General features: G+C 37.2%; 1 protein-coding gene across 4 annotated transcripts in view; it reads right to left on the reverse strand.

Annotated features, from left to right (window-relative positions):
* The window catches only part of prkg1a (protein kinase cGMP-dependent 1a), an 88,102-nt gene that overhangs the window by 35,458 nt on the left and 39,158 nt on the right, over positions 1-13,486 (reverse strand). For all 4 annotated transcript variants that reach the window (XM_017465002.2, XM_017465001.3, XM_017465005.3 and 1 more), the window contains exons 4-5: positions 7,027-7,132; positions 1,198-1,261 (exon numbers count right to left, since the gene is read on the reverse strand). In XM_017465002.2, coding sequence (XP_017320491.1) covers positions 1,198-1,261; positions 7,027-7,132 — 170 coding nt within the window. The remainder of the gene's footprint in view (positions 1-1,197; positions 1,262-7,026; positions 7,133-13,486) is intronic.

The following is a 13,486-nucleotide window of genomic DNA, read 5'->3' on the forward strand; positions in this document are numbered from 1 at the left end:
CGGTAACTGTTGATCAGTTCTGCACATCAACTTGGAGGAATTTTATCCCATTCCTCAGTACAGAACTCTGGGATGTTGGTGGGTTTCCTCATATGAACTGCTTGCTTCTTCCTTCCACAACATTTTCTATTGGATTAAGGTCAGGACATTGACTTGGCCATTCCAAAACTTTAACTTTATTTCTCTTTAACCATTCTTGGTAGAACGACTTCGGTGCTTAGGGTCATTGTCTTGTTGAATGACCCACTTTCTCTTGAGATTCAGTTCATGGACAGATGTCTTTAGAATTTTTTGGTATAATTCAGAATTCATTGTTCCATCAAAGATGGCAAGTTGTCCTGACCCAGATTCAGCAAAACAGGCTCAAACCATTACACTACCACCACCATATTTCACAGATGGGATAAGGTTCTTATGCTGGAATGCAGTATTTTCTTTTCTCCAAACATAACCCTTCTCATTTAAATCAAAACTTTGGTCTCATCCATCCACAAAACATTTTTCCAATAGCCTTCTGACTTGACCACATGATCTTTACCAAACTGTAGACAGGCAGCAATGTTCTTTTTGGAGAACAATTACTTTCTCCTTGCAACCCTGACATGCACACCATTGTTGTTCAGTGTTCTCCTGATGGTGGACTCATGAACATTAATATTAGCCAATGTGAGAGAGACCTTTAGCTGCTTAGAAGTTGGTTTTGTGACCTCATGGACTATTACACATCTTGATCTTGGAGTTATCTTTGCTGGTCCTCACTCCTGGGAAGGGTAACAATGGTCTTGAATTTCCACCATTTGTACACAATCTGTTTGACTGTGGTTTGGTGAAGTCCAAACATTTTAGAGATGGTTTTGTAACCTTTTCCAGCCCCATGAGCATCAACAACTTTTTCTGAGGTCATGAGGCCATGATGCACTTCCACAAACGTGTTGTGAAGATAAGACTTTGATAGATCCCTGTTCTTTAAATAACACAGGTCGCTCACTCACACCTGATTGCCATCCCATTGATTGAAATCACATGACTCTAATTAAACCTTCAAATTAACTGCTACCCCTAAAGGTTCACATACTTTTGCCAACTCACAGATATGAAATGTTGTATTATTTTAAATGAACAATTAGCATAGTCAAGAATGGCTGAAATGTAATTCATAAACTTCTGCTCTGAAGGATTAGCTAAATAAATGTTTACCTCCTCAAGGACATCGGCCAACTTGCTTAGTATTTCTTCTGGATGACTATGGAATGTTGGAACGCTGCAAAAGAAATGGTTTACAAAATTAATTTCAAGTCAACATCACAGTTATTGTATTATTATTAGCTGTGGATAAACAGAATCTTAATCTTGAGATGATGTCATTTTTTTGACAGCTCCCAATAGTTTTATATTTATTACATTCATCAAATTTGGACAGTAAAGGACATAAGTATACAAGTTACAGAACATGGGGGTTAGAATGGATGAAAATGAAGATAAGAGCTTTATTAAAGAGAGGCAGGCAGACAAATCCAAATCTTGAAACAAAAGCATGGTCAAAAACAGGCAATAGGTCAGGCGATCGGCAAACGGGCATAAACAAGGCTAAATAGAATCGAGAAACATGGACAAGAACAGGATCAAAACTATGACACAAAACACGATAAGCAACGGCTTGGTACATGGAAAACTCACGTAATACTTCGCATTGAACAAAGAGACAGGAGGGGTTTAAATATTAAACATAATCAAGGTGAACACAAAATAGCTGAGACTAATGATGACACATACGGGAAACATTCAATGACAATACAGGGACAAAGACAGGACAGAAAAAAGTCAGTGTCACTGACAAACCCAGAAGCGCGTTCACACGTTGAGCTCGCACTTCGGGTTTCAGAGCGCGCCGCATGTTCCAGCGCTAGCGCGAGGGGAAATCGTGACACAGGTTATCTGCTATAATGTAAATGATTACTGAAACTAACCTGTTTCACAGAATTTCCACAACATTTTAATTGCAACTATATACAAAAAAATATTGTAGGTTGTTCTGTAATAAATAATGGTGCTGTTGATTATTTAAGCATGTCCTGTATGTTTTTTCTTTCTTGCATAAAGAGTAAACATTATTTTAAAACAAAAAAAGGGCATACTGCAATTTTCAGTATATATGGTATGTGTAATTATATGCCAGTATATGTATGTGGAAAAAAAAATTGGACAAATTAGGAAAATTAGAGAGAGAGAGAGAGAGAGAGAGAGAGAGAGAGAGAGAGAGAGAGAGAGAGACACTGGTGAGGGAATGACTGTTTTTTTGCTGCTATAACATAATTGATAACAAGAATTAATGTCTCACAGGCATTCTACAACATTAAATCTAACTATTTACGGGTAAAACTTACATAGTCTTGTTCATTAATAAATTAAACATCACTGAAATTACTGTGGTATAAATAGAGAAACATACTTTGGACTGTGCTGTTATACAAAAACAATATACGTTTGGGAAGGTGAATCCAACCGTGTCACCCTCACCTGTATTATTTTTGTATAACAGCACTCTGTCATGTGTTATTCTTTACATAATGGATATTTTGTTTGGAGTTTGTACTCCAGAATCCTAAGTGCCTCAACAAACTATGTGAGATCTCAATTATTTTGTTGACAGTGGGTGATGGTGTCTTGAGAAAGTCAAGACACCAGTGATAAAAAGTATCAGCATATATCTCATGTAAAATTTTATATGATCAAAAAAGTTTGAAAAGCACATGCCTTGCCATTACGGTACCTTGCTAACAATACTATATGAAGTAAGCTACTCCAAATCTTAGCTTTTTAGTTTGTCAATTGTAACTATTGCTTCTGGCTACACACATATATTATTCATTGTAGATACTTGGCTTATTTTAACTTGGACAGTCTTGTTTATTATCCTGTGCTTTCCTGCCAGATTTCAGTCTGATAAAGCTTGTATTTTAGTTCTCTTTGCCTTTCATGGCTCTCCTCAGTGCCACAGTTGTTCTTCTTTGTGTTCTAGCTTAAATATGCATGTGTAGATATCGCTGTGCAATAGCACAGTGAATAATTTTCATCTTATGATTTTCATCTGTTGGTCAAATAATTAATGCTGAGCTATTAAAAAAAAAAATAGCACAATGTTACTATCTGTACCATTAATCTACCATTAACTGCTCTGGCTAATGAGCCAGCTGGTGACAGGGAAAAAAACATTCACACATACAGACCGCCCACAGATAGCTTCTCCAAAGCAAGAGTCCTTTGGCACCTATAAGAAGCACTATTAGAAGAGAGTTTTCCTGGTATACAAACCAGGTTACCGCACTATAAAGACATAATTTACAGCAGAATTCTTTATGGTTGCAATTTTATTTTTGTCAGCGTGTCCCTTTGGGGTCAAATGACTAGCTAGACTCTTCCTTTACAGACATCACTGCTTATTTCCTCTTATCTTTTGCACAGCTTTGAGATGGATTTGGAGTTCTTAAAAAAAAAATGTATTCAGAAAATAAAAAAGACTGTGTCCTGAAGCTCTATAAACGTCCTAACAAACACAATGCTGCATCACTGACTTAATTAGTAACAACTAAAAAAAGCTGTAACTGCAGAACTGTGATTTAGAGGCAGATTATGATAACTGTGGCATGATTAAAAGTTTGTGATGATTAAACTGAAAGAAAATGTATATTTACAAACCTACAGACATTGAAGATATATACCAGAGGTCGATAGAGAGCGAGAAAGAGAGAAGAGGAAGGACAGATTAGGAGCCATTAACAGAAAGAAATAGAAAAAAGCTTTGTGCACAAAGGTTTTGTGCCAGTGGAGCAGTGAAGCTTCCAAAGAACTGTTCTATTACACAACCATATTTCAGTGAAGATTTCTTTCATGTAACATTTCACTTCTAAACTAATCCATGCAGAATTCTGTCTTTAATATGTAAAATATTTCCCATGCTTTCTTTTCAGTGTGCTATTATGCAAATAGAGCCTTCAGATGAAAGATAAAAAGAAAGGAGACGAGAAAGACGGAAGGAGGGGCTTTTGGCTGGATGCAGAGAAGACTCCCTCATAGACATACACAAGACTAACATGACAGCTGCAGTGCCAATGTACATTCTAACACACATACAGTGCCCTCCAGGAATATTGGCACCCTTGGTAAATTTGAGCAAAGAAGGCTGTGAAAAATTGTCTTTATTGTTCAAACTTTTGATATTTTGTTAAAAAAACTTCATAAAAAGTACTCTGCTCTCATGGATATCAAATAGGGATGCACCGAATGTTCAGCACCAGAAATTATTCGGCCGAAAATAGCAAAAAAAGCTTTTTCGTTGTTTGGCCGAATAAGTGAAAATGCCGAATAAATTTGACCGAACAATGACGTGTTAGATGATGCGCTCAAACAGCCTAGCAACCAGAGTGAGACGCGCGAATGTCACGACCTCCACTTCCGGCCGCGCGCTCTGAGAGATGAGAGGGCGCACGTGTGCATGAGTGCTCAGTGAGCGCATGCTCTTCGGTTGTTGACAACCGTGACATTGTTTACTGTGGACACGTGCACGTTTGTTTTGTTTCTGTTCCGGAGTATTCTGTCACATCGCGAGACGTAAGGGAGTAGAATACGGAAGCAGGTAAAGATGTATTTATTTAAGGGCAGGCAGACAAGTCCTATATCTACTATAATACTCCGTGAGGTGTACAGGGACGCGAGCGGTATATATCCCAAATATAATCAGCCGTATAGAACCGAATAGAACCATTTTTGCACACTTGTCAATGCACTTTTTAATGCACTTTTTGTTGTAGGCTACAGAGTGTTCCATTCTTTCAGCAGTCAGTTATAAGCCTAACATAGGCTATTCAAGGGGGCTCAAAGATGACCACATCAAAATATTTTTATTTTACTCATTTATTTAGTTAAAGTTATATTGTGCCTTGTTGGTAGCCTATGCCTGCTGGAATGAAAAAAAAATGTTCCGTGTCAAATAAATATTTTGAAATGGTAGTTTTTTCCTTGAAAAGCAAGACAAAATAGTAAAAAGCACATTTTGACTATTTAATTTATGCAATGGTGAAAAAAATGGCAAAATAAATGGAAAAAATGTGAAAAAAAAAAAAAAAAAGGGTTTCATTATATTCGGTTTTGGCTTTGGCCAAGAATTTCAATTTTGGTGCATCCCTAATATCAAACGATTGCAAATGCAACACAGGTTTATAAAAAAATATATATTTGTTAAATATAGGTGTGCAACAATTATTGGCACCTCTATGAATTCATATGAGAAAAATATATTTGAACTATATTCCCATTGATATTTTACTTATTTTTTTCAAATACATTTTTTGAGTACACCTGGGTGACTAGGAACAGGAAATTGTTCAACCATGACTTCCTGTTTCACAAGGGTATAAATATGAAGTACCACATAGGCCAAGTTCCATTAATCATTCATAACAATAGTTTAGACCAAGGAATATAGCTGTGATGTGTGGCAAAAGGTTGTTGAGCTTCACAAAATGGGAAATGGCTACAATAATATAGCACAAGCATCGAAAATGCCCATTCCCACTATCAGGGAAATAATTAAGAAGTTCCAGTAAACTGGAAATGTTATGAATCAACCTGGAATTGGACGCATGTCTATATTGTCTTGACGCACTGTGAAGAGGATGATTTGAGAATCACAGCTGGAGAATCGCAGAAGGTAGTTGCTTCTTGGGGTCAGAAAGTCCCCAAAACTACAATCTGAAGTCACCTACATCACCACTAGTTGTTTGGAAGGTTTTCAAAACGCCTCTACTTTCATCTAAAAACAAACTCAAGCATCTTCAGTTTGCCAGACACTACTGGAACTTCAAATGGGATTGGGTTCTATGGTTAGATGAAACCAAAATAGAGCTTTTTGGCAATAATCATGGACTTTATCAAATATCAACAGATATTGAGATATAAGAACGGACAGAGCATGATGTTCTTTCTGAGGAGGCTCAGGTCCTTTAACGTGTGCACTAGGCTACTGCGGATGTCTTATAAGTCAATGTTGGCCAGTGTTATCTTCTTTGCTGTGGTGTGCTCCCAGTTCACTGACCACAAAATCGAGGTCCTGACATGGCCATCCCAGTCCCCTGACTTGAAACCCATAGAAACCCGGTGAAGTGAAGAGGAGAGTCCACCAGTGTGGCCCTTGAAATTGGAAGGATCTGTACAGATTCTGTATGGAGGAAAGGTCTCAGATCCCTTGCCATGTATTCTCCAACCTCATCGGATGCCCTACCTCTGGCTGGAGCTCTCATCGACTCCAATTCCAGACTGCTGGGACTACGGTTGCTTCTAAGGCCAAACAGACTTCATATAAAACCATAATTAACTTTTTTACACTATCTGTTGTTACCCAGATGAAGATGGGTTCCCTTCTGAGTCTGGTTCCTCTCAAGGTTTCTTCCTCTTAACATCTTAGGGAGTTTCATTGCCACCGTCGCTTGCTCAATTGGGATAAATTCGCACATTTAAAATCAGTATACCGTGTTTATATGTTTCTGTAAAGCTGCTTTGAGACAATGTCTATTGTAAAAAGCGCTATACAAATAAAATTTAATTGAATTGAAAATTGAATCAGTCATTATAGGAGAAGACTCAGAGCTGTTATCTTGGCAAAGGGAGGTAGCACAAATTATTGACAAAAATGGCGCCAATAATTGTTGCACACCTATATTTAAAAAAGATTTTTTTTGACAACCTGTGTTTTGTTTTCAATTGTTTGATATCCATGAGAGCAGAGTATTTTTGTGAATTTTTTAAATAAAAGATCAAAAGGATAAACAATGAAAACAATTTTTCACAGCCTTCTTTGCTCATATTTACCACGGGTGCCAATATTAGGGCACTGTACAGTACACGCACACAAACAGAGTTACAGACATACAAACAGTACAGAATTCACTCTAATTACTCAGATACATTTGGAGTATTATTCAAACACACACACACACACACACACACACACACACACACTCAATTTCTAACCTTTTGAGAAACTCCATGTACTCTGCATGCTTTATCAGTCCGGTCCTCATCATGATGGTCTGAAAGCACTGCCTGTCAATGGCCCATAACTTCACGTTGGTTAGAGCTATAAGAGAATCGAAAGGAGGATAGAAATATTTACTCAATATCTCTGATAAAAAAGTCAATTAAAATCTGTAAAATTTAGTATTGAATAATAAATAATTCTGTCTTTCAGTATCATACAGTGCACTCATTGTTATAGACTCACTTAAAAGAGGATTTATCTGTTGAGGAAAGTTAGAAAATAATGGCTGTTGTGTGATGAGGTGATAAAAATAACGCAGTTTAAACAAAAGCCTGAGTGGTGAGAGTGAGGGATTATCAGAGCTAGACTGCGCACTAAAAAACAAACCACACAGATATGAGCAGATATGACTCACATACACTGCATTGTATCAGAAGTTGCATTTATCATCTTCTGAGAACAATTCAAGACTGAATTAAACAATGAAACACTTTCAAACACTTATTGCATGTAATGTTTATTTTCGACAATGATTTTTGCCCATTTTTATATTAAGTGTACCAATAGATCTAGAGTACACTATAAATGTCTTGACAAAATAGGAGACAATAGTGGAAAGACACCTGAATGTGCAAGTAACTAAAATATGCTACTGTGTGTACTAGGATTTGAGAAATGCTTTGAGGTATTTTAGCATAGGGAAATGTATGATGTTTCCGGAAAAGTTTCTGAAAATATACAAAAAAACGATCAAATATGTCATACAGAGTACCCACAATGCCATGACACTGGATTTCTATGCAGCATGTAAAAACACATCTTTCTTTATGCATACATGATTACCCCAATTTTAAAAGAGTGTGGACTATTTTAGTGTGGACTGAGAAAACTGAGACATTAAAAAACGATGACATTTTTTAGGAAGACATTTTAGTCTTGTGACCCATCAACTCGAAGCAAATAAGATGGTGGACGATTCTTGTACTGCAGATGTTGTGCCTGCTATCCAGTTTGATAGCTTTGTTAAAGATTAATGTCACTTTGTACAAATTTCAGATTGCATTTTTAATTAAATGCCTGACAGGAATGATGCAGGTCAAAGCTTCTTATGTTTTTATGCATGCATGGTATAGAGATGTAAGCATTTTCAGACGTTTCAGTGTGGACAAGCAACTTTTGGAAAATGTTTACAAACGCCATTGTAAATGGAGAGCATTTTAAAATCTAAGATCTATTCGGATTAATGTGGATGCAGCCTAAAATGTATTGTGTAATGGCATTATCTTTACATCTACAGCTATTCAAACAATACTAAGCATATAATAAAATCACCAACATGACAGTTTTTTTGAGGGGAGAAAATTGTTAAAACTATTACATGCTGGCAAATACACTGATATCCAATATTAAGCATGTTAACCATTTTATTCTGATAAGGGTCTTGGAGGATCTGGAGCCTATTCCAGGAACACTGGGAATGCACCCTGAATGGGATGCCACACCTAGGGGCAATTTACTGTAGCTAATACACCTACCATCATATTTTTGGGAGGAACCTGGAGAACCCACAGGAAACCAACACAGACACAAGGAGAACATGCAAAACTCCACGGAAACAGTAACCCAAGCTCAGGAACCAGGGACTCTGGAGCTGTGAGGTGCCAATGCTACATGCAGCACTACCTTGCAGCCCATTAAACTAGTATGAAACTAAAGCTGTTTTGAACTAAACATGTTTAAAACTAAGTCAACATGTGACATAGATGCCAGCCTGATGAGTCTTGGTTGGACTAAGTCTCTGCCACACTTCACATACTCGCATTCTGTTTTACGATGTGTGTCTTTGTGATACGGGGATTTGAATATTTCTGGGCAGCAAATGGAGACGGATCAATATCACCTCACAATGAAGCAAATACCTTTGAATTTAAACTGTAAGCAGATGATTAATTGTAGTATCAGAATAATAAGAAGCAGCAGCTAGAACATGAGTGTAAGGCTGCAAGCTCCCTAACTCAAGATGGCTTTGATTCTGCTATATACTGTGTATGACATCATACTGAGCTTTCTGAAATCTATGATCATGCTTATTCTTTCCCTCTGTTGCTCCTGGGAGCTGCTCGCAGGATATCAGAAATGAGAGCAAGACACAAAGGTGACTAATTATTCTGTAAGCTACTGGGTGAGACGAGCCACAGTAAAGTTTAATCCTTCATTGCTACAGTCTTATATAATGATGGAAAGAGCATTAGGGCTGGTGTAGGCTTCAGATCAATGTGAAGGGTATAGGTTTTCATCAGTTTATTAATGGTCTAATTTAAATGACTTAGAGCTATTAAATCCTCTGTTCTGGTTTACCTATTTTCCCAAGTAATCAAAGAAATTGTCAACCCTAGCACATGATGTATATGTACAATGATAATATAACTGGATGGCGAGAAAGGGTTTTGCAGAAATTTTGTACTTAAAGCAGGAAAATTGGCATTTGTTCTGATCTGGAAAATAATATGTTTGCCTCAACCCAAATTTCAATCTGCTATAAGATTAATTCAGTGTAATTCAATATTAAAATAAAAAATATTTAAAAATAAACTTTTGCACAGTACTATACACAGTACTATACATAGTACTATATGCATACATTCATTTAGTGACCTTGAGCTAAATCTGTTTTGTCTGTGTATCAGAAATATTATTTGCTACATTCATTACAATTCTTTGCAAAGCATTTAGTCCAACACAAAACATTCAATCTAACTGGGATATTTATGGATGCTGAGAATTAAAATAAAGATGTTAGTGGTGTATTGAGAGTGAATTCAGGCCTCAGCATGCTTCCTGATTGAGCCTGTCTTAATGTTATTCATGAGGGAGATGAAACACATCACTTGAGAACCTGCCTTGGCACGATTCATTTTGCTCAGCCTGTTCACTGCTGCTGTACAGACAGCTCCAGACAAGGCAGTGAATAGCATCACTGTATAATAAATATTCCACAGAGTCAACCAGCTCCTTAGTGTAGGCAAAAGAAGGTAAGTCCATTTCAGGATTACTAAATCGTATAGAAAATAAGGGCACAACGATCCTACTCTTACCCCCTGAAGTCTAAAACCCATCATTTATAAAAGCTTCTACTCCTGCTGCCCTGAAATATAAAATCTCCTGGGAACAAAAAGCTATTGTTCTTGTTTAGAGGACTACAAACCCTATAAACTCCTGTTCAATTTCCTGCTCCTGTCCAGAGGGCTAAAATTTCCTGCTCCTAAGAGCCCCTGGTCTTATCTAAAGGACTACAAACTCCTGATCCTGTCCAGAGGACTTCAATTTCCTGCTCCAATCTAGAGTACCTCAAGTTGCTGATTGTATCCAGAAAACCCCCATGGAAAGTCCCTTCTTCCAGAGGACTTCAAATTTATGCACATGGTCAGAAGACAAGTTTTAACTCCTGTAAAAAAAAAATGCAATATTCCTGATCCCGTCCACTGGACTACAAGTTTCTGTTCTAGTCAAGAGGACAGCAGATGAGGAAATACCTGCTCCTGTGAAGAGAATTCCAGGCTCCTGCTCCATCTTCACCGATATACTGTTGACTGTGATCTGGTAATCCATCTCCTTTACATCTAACTTACACTTAAGACATACTGAATCCAGTCATAAATACTATATTAGTACATGTAATTGATGATTATTAACCAATATTCCATATCAACTATAATTACAAGACTATTTAATACAAACTCATTATTGATAGTTCCAGCAAGAAGTGAATTGGCTCCTCCACTGAATCTTCTTTTCTTCAAACTTCTTCACTGAATTGGTTCGGCCCAAGGATTTCTTTCCTCCATAGCCCAATCTTAGAATTGTTTGCTTGCAACTGCTACCATTGGCTCTCTCACTGGGTATTATATCCCTGATGTCTGTAAATCTGCTTGTAAACTGTACTAAAAAATAAAATTAGATTCTATAATGTGTGGTGGCAAAATAATCCAGTAGAAAGAAGAAGGCCAGAGAGTATCTGTGGATGATGGCTATGATATGGGAGCATTTACCTATACAGGTGTAAAGTGTGTCAAAACTGTTCCCGTCCAGTGAGCATGTACGTTTCATTTCACAAACATTTTTGTTTGTAGGATTGCTCATTGTACTCCACAGTATGTAAGCAACATTTACAATGCCATCTACAGATAAATACACAGTATAACCTACAGTTCTGCCAGGATTATTGTGAGACTGACTTTATTTCTAAAAATACAGTATAAGTCACTCCTTTAAAAGCAAACCAGGTCTTCCCCATGACGCATGAGCAGTTGTGACATCGAGCACAATCATTTGGATTATCACACACAATCATTTTTTTAACTTTTTTTTTTCTCAAATGTTAGCTGGAGATTCAGGAAACATAGCTAAAATGAAAGAAAGCAGAAACATCCTGGGACAGACAGATAAATATAAAGAAAGCATGAATGGCCCCAAAATGGCCCTCGTCCAAATAGGGTCAAGTGGTGATCCAGATAAACGCATGCACCCAGGATACAGAGATATTATTTACATTTCTGCTCTTTCTTCCAAAAAAGCCTCTGTCAAACATTCACTCAGGATTTTGATAGTTTTTCTATTGTTTCATATGAGAGAATAGTCAGTGCAGCTCTTCACTCTGCAGAGGTCACAAACAGGCTGAGGTGTGCTGAAAGGGAAAGTGACAAACAATGCAACAAGAGGTTTTTAAGCACATCATACGAGCACACCAGGCCAACAGAGTGAGACATAAAAGAAAAGTGGAAGAGAAAGAGGGCTAGCTTTGAGTAATGGGTGTTTTGTGATGGACAGATGGGATTGTACTCTCTTCAAGCTGTTATCAACAAAATGATCTTCCAATGAGCTAAATCTTTTGTGCTCAGATTTGCTCATCAGAACAGGAGCTGTTCTCCGCAGCATGCTATTTCTGAGTGCGACAACACTAACAACAAAGGCATGATGATGGAGTCCCCTTACAAATATTTGCAGAAAGCTGGGCTCACATGAAAACACATTAAACACCAAAGCGGAAATAACCTAAATTTGTCCATTGTCAGTGAGCAGCCTGGGTGGCTGTATAGACCAGGGTTGCAGAAGTGTTCTATGAAAACAGCTGTTATCTCCACAGTACGAGATCCACAGCCTATTTAGTTATCATAGATTGCAACATGTCTCTGTGGAGATCTGCTTAAATAAATCCATAGAGCTCACATGAAGTCAACAAAAAGCACTGAACAAAATTAAAGCTATTTACATTTTTAGAAGAAAAGTCCATTTGCTTATGACTCTGGGTTAATAGCATTGGATTGATTGATTTTTTTTTTTACTTAGTAAAGTAGTTCATGGTGGGAGAAGCCAAGATTCACAGGGGGATACACCATTTCCTACTGCTACGCTTAATGAGAAAGGCCACACTTCTAGTTGAGAATATATATTTTGTTTGACCAGTGCTGGATGTAGTCTCCAGCTGGCTAGGAGAAATGGACATGACTTATTTTTTCAATTAAAAAAGGCATGTACATGTTAACTCTGTACTATTTTATGATGATAACTGACTGAAAAGAGTATGGAGTCTATATTTGACTGACTAAATAATCAGACCCGCCTGATTATAAGCTATCGGTGAGTGAAACTATACTGAGACTGAAGATGAGATGATCACTGCAGGAATCTCCAATTCCTTTCCACATTTCAAAACTGGCCCCAAACATGTAACAATTAAAATCCAATTAGCAGAGTAATACAAGAAAACAGTTTTCATTACACAAACTCCCACAACATTTACCTTCTCTTTGTTCCTTTAAGTTTTAGACTATGCGATTTCTACGATTCTCTAAGACTACTACTTGTTACACTTGTAAAATCTTGGCTGAATTCTCAAACAGACTATGCAATAACATGCTCTCCTTGTCATTATATGATGAAGATCCTCTAATGACAGACCTGTGATTAAAGAAAATTACTATGTTCTGCATGACATCAACCAGTGTGATCCTGTCTTTTGCGGAAAATGGGCTCACATAAACAGAAACATTCCTCAGAGTGAGATTTGATGGTATAAGGATTTTTTTCTGGCTATTAGAATGTATTGTTTATGTTCCACTATTACCACTCCCATATTTATAGCTGTCCCGCTGTAATGTGTAATTAGTGAAGGCAGGATGCAAGTGTGTGATTTGTTCAAGAAAATCTGAAAATCAAAAATAGGCTATGGCTGGGGTCAAAACACAGACATACAGAATTAAATGAGGATGATCCATATTCACGATCATGGAAAACATGCAAGGACCAAAACCAGGAAGTAAAACTGGAAGAAAAAAAAAAAAAAAGGAAAGGGAAAACAAGAAAATTAGGCTTAGATGAAATAAATGCATGATAAGACTTAAAACAAGAAGCAGCAAGTTATATACTGTAGAAACAAACTAATTAAGGACCTGA

Source organism: Ictalurus punctatus, chromosome 3, assembly GCF_001660625.3.
Source record: "Ictalurus punctatus breed USDA103 chromosome 3, Coco_2.0, whole genome shotgun sequence".
Taxonomy (NCBI): domain Eukaryota; kingdom Metazoa; phylum Chordata; class Actinopteri; order Siluriformes; family Ictaluridae; genus Ictalurus; species Ictalurus punctatus.